The sequence below is a fragment of the Oncorhynchus clarkii genome, unplaced genomic scaffold, assembly GCF_045791955.1.
Source record: "Oncorhynchus clarkii lewisi isolate Uvic-CL-2024 unplaced genomic scaffold, UVic_Ocla_1.0 unplaced_contig_449_pilon_pilon, whole genome shotgun sequence".
Lineage (NCBI taxonomy): Eukaryota > Metazoa > Chordata > Actinopteri > Salmoniformes > Salmonidae > Oncorhynchus > Oncorhynchus clarkii.
The window spans coordinates 121,469-134,312 of NW_027258055.1; the positions used below are offsets into that span (position 1 = coordinate 121,469).

Consider the following 12,844-nt stretch of genomic DNA (forward strand, 5'->3'; position numbering starts at 1 on the left):
AAAGGGGAAAAGGTTGATCACTTTTTCAGACAGCTACAGCTAACAATAGGCTAGCTAGTAGCTACTAGCTTCGATATGTTTTTGGAAGCGGCGCGCTGAATACTTATAGCTAGTTGGCTAAACTTTGGTCAGCATGGATAACGGAGAAATGGCTGGGCAAAAACTGAGGAACACCATGTCGAGAGCGATACCAAGCTCACCGACCAGTGTACAGGCCCGACCACCGAGGCTGAGGACCCTAGCAGTAATTGTAATTCAGGGGAATTCATAGATTTCGAAAGTGTGAGATTTTATGCATATGGGGCGAAGGCAGTTGTCTTTAATAAGCACGTTCCTCTCTTGTTGCGTAGCAATAGAACGGCCGTTCTCTTCCTGTCACGACGTAGCGGAAATAAATGATCCATTTATCATTCCAGTCACAGGGAAGTTCTTCATACATTCAGCAGATAAAACCAATGATAGGAATGACTGGAAACTACATAAATAAATACAATTATGGTGCGCAGTCATCTTGGCCCTTCCAGCTATAAACAGCGTCTCTTCGAGCGTATGAACTCGGTAGCACAGACTAGATCCATATTTTAGTGTATTTTTTAAAAACGTATTTCACCTTTATTTAACCAGGTGAACTTGAGAAATAATGCATCGTGGGACGATATCCGGAAATACGTTCATAAATATGTAATAACGCAAAAATAACAGTTTGTACTTATAGTTAACCAGATCGTGACTACAATTAATTTACTACATCTTTAACCACACTGTGTTGTTACATTGGTGAGTAAAAACTCATGATTCCTACCCCCCGACCTCTCTGATTCAGGGTTAAATGCGGACATATTTCAGTTGAATGCATTCAGTTGTACTTGTAACTTGTCCGAAAATTAAATGTTTTTAATCATCTGCGTTCCCCACTCCAGTCAGCAGATGGCGGTCTGGGAATATAAGGCGATGCTGCTGGTGTGACGTTTAATGTAGTGGACGGAACTCCAGCTAGTCAGACACCTCGGTAGCTTGTAGACAACAGAGACGCACCAATAAAGCTCTTAGACGTTTTGTGGTATATTAGCCACTGTGGTGTAAACACATTTATGTCGTCTAACGTTAGTTATACCATTTACTGTCACATTTACGTTGTTATTAGTCAACTAGCTGGCTTGTTAAGTTAGCACTAGCCTAGCTAGCTAACATCTCTGACCATGAGTTCACTAAGCTACTCTCCTCCTGATAAAGAAGAGGAGGTCTGCTGGACGGAGAGAGAAACGCTCGTGAAAGAGGAGGAGGAAGAGGAGGATGTTACAATACAAAAACAAGTAGAGGGTGAGTCTGGTACTGTGAAAGAAGAAGAGAAAGACGTCTCAGTGAAAGACGAGGAAGACTCGTTCAGAGTGAAAGAGGAGGAGGATGTTACAGTAAAAGAAGAGGAGGAAGAGAAAGAGGATGCAGTTTTTGGAGTGAAAGAGGAGGAGGAGGAGGAGATGGCTGTCACACTGAAAAAGGAGGAGGAAGAAGAAGAGGAGGAAACTGGATATCTGGGCCCGGTTTCCCAAAGCCATCTTAAGGCATCCAATAGTTCTAATGATGAACTTAGTCATAAGATGCTTTTGGAAAACCGTTCCCTGATTAACACTAGTAAGTACTGTCTTAAAAACAGAGGTACAAACTCTGTAGTTGTTGAACTGATGTTTGGTGTTAAAGGGGAAATCTATAGTTGCTACATCCATGTTTGGACTTTTAAATTGTTTATTTATAGCCATGGATTCTTGAAGAATATAACACACGCCTCATGAGCTTAGTTCAACTGTTGTACCCCATCAGAACCCAAAATAAGCTTATTTTTTTACTCCAATGTTTAGAAACAATGTAAATCAACACTGTATATCCTCAACATGGTTAAAACTATAGTGTCGATATCATAGATGGTCAGTCCTTGCATCCATAGGTCTGTCTATGAATTTGAGCGACTGTCAAGTCAACACCTTATAATGTCTGAACATCGTGACGAGGTCACTAGGTTGCTATAAAAGCTTTTGTCTATGAATTTGAGACTACTTACATTTCTCCATCCCTCATCTTATTACCAAAACAGTGGCGGAATGACAGCTTTGTTATTGTTTCAACTGCAGATTGATTGATGTGGGATTTAATCAGCAACAAAATGTCAGCCCTGAGCCCTGTTTTATTTCACCTTTTACCTTCAGACCAGTCTTGTCAGGCTTGTCAGGTCCACATGTACGTGTTGGTGAGAGACTTACCTTTCTACAGAGGGATCATATTATTGTGTAGCTAAAAACTGTTCAGATGTTTTTGTGAGAAGTCTGATTTTCAGGATGTCTCATGGTCTGACAAACCCTGATGTATCTCTATCACTTTTCACTGCAGTTTAAACAACATGATCCTTACACAGGTGCACCTTGTGCTGGGGACAATAACTGGCCACTCTAAAATGTGCCATTTTGTCACACAACACAATGCCACAGATGTCTGAAGTTGAGGGAGCATGCAATTGGCATGCTGACTGCAGGAATGTCCACCAGAGCTGTTTTACAGAAAATGTAATGTTAATTTCTCTACCATAAGCCGCCTTCAATGTTTTTTAAAGAATTTGTCAGTACGTCCAACCGGCCTCACACTGCAGACCTCGAGTATGGCATCGTGTGAGTAAGCGGTTTGCTGATGTCAACGTTGTGAACAGAGTGCCTTATGGTGGCTGTGGGGTTATAGTATGGGCAGGCATAAGCTACGGAAAATGAACACAATTGCATTTTATTGATGGCAGTTTGAATGCACAGAGATACCGAGACGAGATCCTGAGGCCTTTAGTCGTGCCATTCATCCGTTGCCATCACCACTATTCCTGGACGCTGAAAATGTCCCAGTTCTTCCATGGCCTAGCATGCTGTTTCCTTACTAAAGTGTTGTGGATCGTGTACAACATCGTGTTCTAGTTCGCACCAATATCCAGCAAATTCGCACAGCCGTTGAAGAGGAGTGGGATAACATTTCACAGACCACAATCAACAGCCTGATTAACTCTATGTAAAGGAGATGTGTCACGCTGCATGAGGCAAATGGTGGTCACACCAGATACTGACTTATTTTCTGATCCACTACCTTTTTTTTTTTTTTAAAGGTATCTGTATTCCCAGTCATGTGAAATCCATAGATTAGGGCCTAATGATTTCCTTATACGAACTCTAACTCGGGAAAAAATCTTTGAAATTGTTGCATGTTGCGTTTATAGTTTCTGTTCAGTATAAAATCTTCACTCACCAAGCTCCAGAGCTTATTATATTATATTATATTATTATATTATATTATTATATTATATTATTATATTATTATATTATTATATTATATTATTATATTATTATATTATATTATTATATTATTATATTATATTATTATATTATATTATTATATTATTATATTATATTATTATATTATTATATTATTATATTATATTATTATATTATATTATTATATTATTATATTATATTATTATATTATTATATTATTATATTATATTATTATATTATTATATTATATTATTATATTATTATATTATTATATTATATTATTATATTATATTATTATATTATATTATTATATTATTATATTATATTATTATATTATATTATTATATTATTATATTATTATATTATATTATTATATTATTATATTATTATTATATTATTATATTATATTATTATATTATATTATTATATTATTATATTATATTATTATATTATTATATTATATTATTATATTATATTATTATATTATATTATTATATTATTATATTATTATATTATATTATTATATTATATTATTATATTATTATATTATTATATTATTATATTATATTATTATATTATATTATTATATTATATTATATTATTATATTATATTATTATATTATATTATTATATTATATTATTATATTATTATATTATTATATTATATTATTATATTATTATATTATATTATTATATTATATTATTATATTATTATATTATTATATTATTATATTATATTATTATATTATTATATTATATTATTATATTATATTATTATATTATTATATTATATTATTATATTATTATATTATATTATTATATTATATTATATTATTATATTATTATATTATTATATTATATTATTATATTATATTATTATATTCATAACTTGCAGCTTCCTCATTCGCAGGGAGGGGCCTATATTGCTGACTAAAAGTCTGCTTAGGGTTTCAGCAACTGTAATAACTTATGAATGCTAACGCTCCTTGACAAGCTAGTAGCCAAAGAGCATTTTACAGGTTGAAAAAGTATAAACCAGTTGATTTGAGACGATGGCAAAAAAATGTTGCTCCATGCAGATTTACTTCATCCTTAACGGTTTCTGTATTAGCAGGGACTACTTTTTTAACACAGAAAAGTGCCTATATTCTAGCCTAGAATCATCAATTTTACTACAAAAGTGAAAAAATAAGACAATGCGACTGTTGTTGATCACTGACTCATATTAAGACAATTGTCAAATAAGTTTATCAAAGCATTTAAATATTCATTACAGATGTAAATTGTTGTACAACATCATGGGCATCACATTTTTTGGGCGAAAAGAAACAGTTGACTTCTGCTGTTGTGGGCCTTTAACCATCTGTCTGACTTTGTTGTTCACACAGAAGAGAGACGAGACTACCGTGGGTCCTCTGGGGAGCCTCAACGACCTCATGATGCTGACGAAGCAGAGAAGAGTCTCTCCACATCAGAACGTCTGATAAAACACCGGCAGAGACTCACAGGGAAGAGAACTCACCACTGCTCTGACTGTGGGAAGAGTTACTCAAGATCTGATTCACTACAACTTCACCAGAGAATTCACACTGGAGACAATTCTCACTGCTGCTCTGACTGTGGGAAGAGATTCACCTCTTCAGCAGACCTTAAAAAACATTTGAGAATCCACACAGGAGAGAAACCTTATAGTTGTGATCAATGTGGGAAGAGTTTTACTAGATCAAGTAATCTGAAAGCACACCAGAGAACACACACCGCAGAGAAACCCCATAGCTGTGATCAATGTGGGAAGAGTTTTTCTTCGTCTAGCCATCTGACTACACACCAGAGAACACACACAGGAGAGAAACCTCATCACTGCTTTGACTGTGGAAAGAGTTACTCAAGATCAGATTCACTGAAAGTGCACCAGAGAATTCACACTGGGGAAAAACCTTATAGCTGTTTTCAATGTGGGAAGAGTTGTAATAACACAAACAGCCTGAAAACACACCAGAGAATTCACACTGGAGAAAAACCTTATAACTGTGATCAGTGTGGGAAGAGTTTTAATGATACAAGCAGCCTGAAAACACACCAGAGAATTCACACTGGAGATAAACCTTATAGCTGCTCTGACTGTGGGAAGAGCTTTTCAAAATCATCTACATTGCAATCACACCAGAGAATTCACACTGGAGAGAAACCTTATGGCTGCTCTGACTGTGGGAAGACCTTTTCAAAATTATATACATTACAATCACACCAGAGAATACACACAGGAGAGAAACCTTACAGCTGTGATCAATGTGGAAAGAGTTTTGTTACGTCTAGCCATCTGACTATACACCAGAGAACACACACAGGAGAGAAACCTCATAGCTGTGATCAATGTGGGAAGAGATACTCTGATAAAAGAGCTCTGATTAGACATCAGAAAGTACATACATGAAGGAGTTGTTTCATGATATCAATGAAATAATGTCACAATGTAGAATATTTTAACATTGTAGTAGGAGTATTTTAATGATGTCACAATGTAGAATATTTTAACATTGTAGTAGGAGTAGGAGAATTCTAATGATGTCACAATGTAGAAGCCTAAATGTTTGTCCCCTGATCTATTGATTTCAGCATGATATGGATATTAGCCTCATCAGGGGAAAAATCCAGGTTTTGAAAGAGTCCTATTTATGTGATTTAACAAAAAAAGTGTTGCATTAGCGACCCACTTGAATGAAAATGCAACACTTCAAAATGTAGCTAGCTGTTTTCTACAAATTGTCCTCTAACCAGGGATGTACACATTATTCCCAGATTCTGTGTGGTGTTTGAGCTGTTAGTTTTAACAGGACGTGCAACCTCTTCTCCCCCCTCTCGTGCAATTTATTTCCAAATGATATCGATATGAGTGATGACGAATAAGTGTTGCATTTCTCTTCGTTTTAGGGACCACTAAATGTAAATGCATCACTCCAACATGTAGCTGACTGTTTTCTGCAGATTATCTAACCAGTGAGGTAAAAGATATCTCCCATTTCCATTTTTAGTTGCGTTAGTTTCAACAGCAAGAAACAATCTGATTTCCCCCCTAATAGATATCAGTGATTTATTGTTAATTGACAAAACACGTGTTTTTGGTGTTTGTGTTAATAAGGTGTTTAAAAAAAATACAAGTAATATGTTTGTGTCGATAAAACGTTAAAACTGTTTTGACATTGGGGCTATCCCACCTAGTGTCATTGAAAAGAAGACTATGCCCGACGTCCAATCTACGTTCGGTTTTGGTTGAACGTTGAAAAAAACGTATTTTTCGAATCGTTTCAACGACTCCACTGAATCAACCTAATTTTAACGTTCTAGAAGTTTATGAACAATTTTATTAACAATCTTGCATCGCTCCTAGTATTTACACACACAGTATTTCTTTACAACATTCAATTGCTAATTGTCTTTATTAATTATTGCCAAAACATATTGACCAAAGGGATGTACATTCGGTTTTGATAATAATACATAAATGTAATGTAACATTTAGTAATCATAATTATTTATGCAACTAACTTACAATTTATTTTCGTATAATTATATTGTTTACTAACAATGTCGTAAATCAAGCTTATAGTTTGTGCCAGGAGTCATTACAACCTATTCTTACTATTTTAATCAATGGTCTTTCCTTAGAATCATCATTAGTCTTTCATTGTTTTTGTTATTCTTTGTTTGTTGTGTAGTAAATATTTCAGTTTTTATTTTCATTGCTTTATCATTTTCCTGTGAATCCATTGTGTTGAATCCATGTCTGAAATGTTCTATATAAATAAAGTTTGATTTGATTTGAACATATTGTAAAACAATGAACCCAGTGACTGACCAATCAATACAAATTAACCCAATGACCGACCAATCAAAACAGATTAACCCAATGACTGACCAATCAAAACAAATGAACCCAATGACTGACCAATCAATACAAATTAACCCAATGACCGGCCAATCAACAGACTAGCAAAACCAATGAACAAATATTTGCGAGAGTAACACATATCTTGGTCGATCTTACTATGAAAGACAGTATAAGTTCAGTATATCTTCCACTATGTCAAAATGGTGCATGTCATGTACGTTTATTATCACATTTCAACCAATCCAGTACATTTTGTACAATACGTCAAAGGATTCTACTGCTGAAAACTGAAACAAACAAATGGATCAAACAGCAGGTCCTGGACAAGGTAGCACGTCCTGTGAACAGGTCATAGCCGCAGGAAGAACAGTTGAAACTGGATCAGCAGCACATCAAGGTGGACTGGGGACAGCCAGGAGTCAGCAGGCCAGGTGGTCCCAACATACGGTCCTAGGGATCAGGTCCTCCGAAAGAGAGATGGAAGAATTAGAGGGAGCATACTTATGTTCACACAGGACACCAGATAAGACAGGAGAATTGTGTGACCTCTCACCTCTCTGGCTGTAGAAGTGTCCTTCCTAACCAGTCCCTCAACAGCTCTCTGACTGAGCTCCGCTCACACTGGGTCTTCAGAGGAGAGGAAGGCTGAGGAGGGATGGATCAATCATTCAACAAGTCAGTAATATAAAGAGAGTGTTCATCATCTCCCACCTATGGAGAGACCTTTATACTGTATCCAGGGTTGGGTAGGTTACTTTCTAAATGTAATCTGTTAGTTACTAGTTACCTGTCTAAAAGTGTCATCAGTAACGTAACTATTGGATTCCCCAAACTCAGTAATGTAATCTGATTACTTTTAGATTCCTTTCTCCTCAAGAGGTTCAACTTAGTACCACAGTCATAAAATATATAACCTTTACCACACTGCTAACCCTAATGGCTAACTGCTAACCCTAATGGCTAACTGCTAACCCTAATGGCTAACTGCTAACCCTAATGCCTACCTTGTCCCGGACTTTACCTTAAATAACCCTAACCTTTACCACACTGCTAACCCTAATGGCTAACTAACCCTTACCTTAAATAACCCTAACCTTAACCACACTGCTAACCCTAATGGCTAACTAACCCTTACCTTAAATAACCTTAACCTTAACCATACTGCTAACCCTAATGCCTAACCCTAACCTTAACCACACCGTTAACCCTAATGCCTAACCCTAACCTTAACCACACCGTTAACCCTAATGCCTAACCCTAACCTTAACCACACTGTTAACCCTAATGCCTAATCCTAACCTTAAATAACCCTAACCATACTACTAACCCTAATGCCTAACCCTAACCACACCGTTAACCCTAATGCCTAACCCTAACCTTAAATAACCCTAACCATACTACTAACCCTAATGATGGTTCTGGTAGAACCATGCTAGAACAACCATGGGTTGGGTTCCAACTGACCTTCAGACCCTCAGAAACCACCACTAGAATATTCACACAGAAGGCTGGTAGGGAGAATATTGCCTTTTTTAGTGAACCTTTTCTGTCTTACTGTTCTAGCATCTGAATCAGGGGTGATATGGGATATGATATATGTCCTGTCTAGGTCGGTGATAGGGTAGAATATTGAATCAGAGGTGATATGGGATATGATATATGTCCTGTCTAGGTCGGTGATAGGGTAGAATATTGAATCAGAGGTGATATGGGATATGATATATGTCCTGTCTAGGTCGGTGATAGGGTAGAATATTGAATCAGAGGTGATATGATATATGTCCTGTCTAGGTCGGTGATAGGGTAGAATATTGAATCAGAGGTGATATGATATATGTCCTGTCCAGGTCGGTGATAGGGTAGAATATTGAATCAGAGGTGATATGGGATATGATATATGTCCTGTCCAGGTCGGTGATAGGGTAGAATATTGAATCAGAGGTGATATGGGATATGATATATGTCCTGTCTAGATCGGTGATAGGGTAGAATATTGAATCAGAGGTGATATGGGATATATGTCCTGTCTAGTTCGGTGATAGGGTAGAATATTGAATCAGAGGTGATATGGGATATGATATATGTCCTGTCTAGTTCGGTGATAGGGTAGAATATTGAATCAGAGGTGATATATATGTCCTGTCCAGGTCGGTGATAGGGTAGAATATTGAATCAGAGGTGATATGGGATATGATATACAGTGCCTTGCGAAAGTATTCGGCCCCCTTGAACTTTGCGACCTTTTGCCACATTTCAGGCTTCAAACATAAAGATATAAAACTGTATTTTTTTGTGAAGAATCAACAACAAGTGGGACACAATCATGAAGTGGAACGACATTTATTGGATATTTCAAACTTTTTTAACAAATCAAAAACTGAAAAATTGGGCGTGCAAAATTATTCAGCCCCCTTAAGTTAATACTTTGTAGCGCCACCTTTTGCTGCGATTACAGCTGTAAGTCGCTTGGGGTATGTCTCTATCAGTTTTGCACATCGAGAGACTGAATTTTTTTCCCATTCCTCCTTGCAAAACAGCTCGAGCTCAGTGAGGTTGGAAGGAGAGCATTTGTGAACAGCAGTTTTCAGTTCTTTCCACAGATTCTCGATTGGATTCAGGTCTGGACTTTGACTTGGCCATTCTAACACCTGGATATGTTTATTTTTGAACCATTCCATTGTAGATTTTGCTTTATGTTTTGGATCATTGTCTTGTTGGAAGACAAATCTCCGTCCCAGTCAAGTCTTTTGCAGACTCCATCAGGTTTTCTTCCAGAATGGTCCTGTATTTGGCTCCATCCATCTTCCCATCAATTTTAACCATCTTCCCTGTCCCTGCTGAAGAAAAGCAGGCCCAAACCATGATGCTGCCACCACCATGTTTGACAGTGGGGATGGTGTGTTCAGCTGTGTTGCTTTTACGCCAAACATAACGTTTTGCATTGTTGCCAAAAAGTTCAATTTTGGTTTCATCTGACCAGAGCACCTTCTTCCACATGTTTGGTGTGTCTCCCAGGTGGCTTGTGGCAAACTTTAAACGACACTTTTTATGGATATCTTTAAGAAATGGCTTTCTTCTTGCCACTCTTCCATAAAGGCCAGATTTGTGCAATATACGACTGATTGTTGTCCTATGGACAGAGTCTCCCACCTCAGCTGTAGATCTCTGCAGTTCATCCAGAGTGATCATGGGCCTCTTGGCTGCATCTCTGATCAGTCTTCTCCTTGTATGAGCTGAAAGTTTAGAGGGACGGCCAGGTCTTGGTAGATTTGCAGTGGTCTGATACTCCTTCCATTTCAATATTATCGCTTGCACAGTGCTCCTTGGGATGTTTAAAGCTTGGGAAATCTTTTTGTATCCAAATCCGGCTTTAAACTTCTTCACAACAGTATCTCGGACCTGCCTGGTGTGTTCCTTGTTCTTCATGATGCTCTCTGCGCTTTTAACGGACCTCTGAGACTATCACAGTGCAGGTGCATTTATACGGAGACTTGATTACACACAGGTGGATTGTATTTATCATCATTAGTCATTTAGGTCAACATTGGATCATTCAGAGATCCTCACTGAACTTCTGGAGAGAGTTTGCTGCACTGAAAGTAAAGGGGCTGAATAATTTTGCACGCCCATATTTTCAGTTTTTGATTTGTTGAAAAAGTTTGAAATATCCAATAAATGTCGTTCCACTTCATGATTGTGTCCCACTTGTTGTTGATTCTTCACAAAAAAATACAGTTTTGTAAATTTATGTTTGAAGCCTGAAATGTGGCAAAAGGTCGCAAAGTTCAAGGGGGCCGAATATTTTCGCAAGGCACTGTATGTCCTGTCTAGGTCGGTGATAGGGTAGAATATTGAATCAGAGGTGATATGGGATATGATATATGTCCTGTCTAGGTCAGTTCTACATCTACACATACAGTTTAAATGTCACAAATAAACTGCTTTTCACAGCTGTTCCCTAACATTAAAACAAATTATACATTTTCACATAGGATTCAAGATGTTTTTAAAATCACAACGTTACAGTATGTTTTATTACGTAGGCTACCCAGCATTCTCTGCTTAAGGACGTAGTTGTGAATGCAGCCGCAGAGCATGTTTATAGTGTGTCGGTTGGTGGGGTTTTTGTTATTGTCATATTTCATCAACATTTAGTCGTCGATGTTACATTCTTTGCAAATGAAGCACATTTCCCCTCATACACTCACCGGGTATTATCAATGGCTGAGCGTACACTCACCGGGTATTATCAATGGCTGAGCGTACACTTACCGGGTATTATCAATGGCTGAGCGTACACTTACCGGGTATTATCAATGGCTGAGCGTACACTTACCGGGTATTATCAATGGCTGCCCCACCTCCAAAAAAATATATATATATATTTTGTGATGAAGTGACGTTCCGAAAATTTCGGAAGGTACATGATTGGCTTAAAACCAATTGGAACAAGCTAGGCTCTTCATTGGCAGGTTTTTTGCTCTCTTTCTCTGAATTGGAACAAGCTGAAGCATCTGATTGGAGGAGAGGAGTAATGGAACAATTTGGACAATTGGAATAGAGAGGAATGCGTGAAAGGATCACACAAAGAAATTGCCCGTTCTTCTCAGTCAGGAAGAGGGGGAAATGGGGGCGGAGTTTTGCTGGGTGACAAGAGGACCCGTTCTTCTCAGTCAGGAAGAGGGGGAAATGGGGGCGGAGTTTTGCTGGGTGACAAGAGGACCCGTTCTTCTCAGTCAGGAAGAGGGGGAAATGGGGGCGGAGTTTTGCTGGGTGACAAGAGGACCCGTTCTTCTCAGTCAGGAAGAGGGGGAAATGGGGGCGGAGTTTTGCTGGGTGACAAGAGGACCCGTTCTTCTCAGTCAGGAAGAGGGGGAAATGGGGGCGGGTTTTGCTGCGTGAGAGGAGGAGTCGGCTGGGAACATGTCAACAATGCATATTCAGTAGCCATGTGCTTTGAGCATCAGGTCAAAAACAGTGATGATGAACCAGAGTATACATAGGGAAACAGGATGAAAATGGAAGGTAATTATAGCAATGTAAATCCAATAAACATTAAATTATAATGTCAGCCATCTCTATACACAAAATAACACACCATCGTTGCTCTAATGTATTGTGTGTGTGTGTGTGTGTGTGTTCGACCTTAGTACACGGGACATTAGCATGCACACAGGCTCTATTTCTTCTAACCGTCAGGTGGATGTATAACATGTGCGGTGATAGGGCGCCTGGAGCATTGATCGATTGGCGTTACACCATCAAGAGCAGTTTGAAGAAAGTGCATCTGGGCCACCGACCTGTGGACATGTTCAAAAATAAATATATTTTTTAAAAAGTAAGTTATTCATGTATTATTATTATTATTTTTTAAATTTTACTCCTTTTTCGTGGTATCCAATTGTTTAGTAGCTACTATCTTGTCTCATCGCTACAACTCCCGTATGGGCTCGGGAGAGACGAAGGTCGAAAGTCATGCGTCCTCCGATGCACAACCCAACCAAAGCCGCACTGCTTCTTAACACAGCGCGCATCCAACCCGGAAGACAGCCGCACCAATGTGTCGGAGGATACACCGTGCACCTGGCAACCTTGGTTAGCGCGCACTGCGCCCGGCCCAGACAATCCTACTGGCCAAACCCTCCCTAACCCGGAC

General features: G+C 38.0%; 1 protein-coding gene across 1 annotated transcript; it reads left to right on the forward strand.

The window, feature by feature from the left end:
* The first annotated feature begins 1,199 nt into the window (after positions 1-1,199).
* On the forward strand, positions 1,200-6,984 carry LOC139394684 (zinc finger protein 391-like). The gene is made up of 4 exons (XM_071142776.1): positions 1,200-1,632; positions 4,688-4,834; positions 4,895-5,120; positions 5,289-6,984. The coding sequence occupies exons 1-4, from the start codon at positions 1,200-1,202 to the stop codon at positions 5,731-5,733; spliced, it is 1,251 nt and encodes a 416-aa protein (XP_070998877.1). The 3' UTR covers positions 5,734-6,984.
* The last annotated feature ends 5,860 nt before the right edge of the window (positions 6,985-12,844 follow it).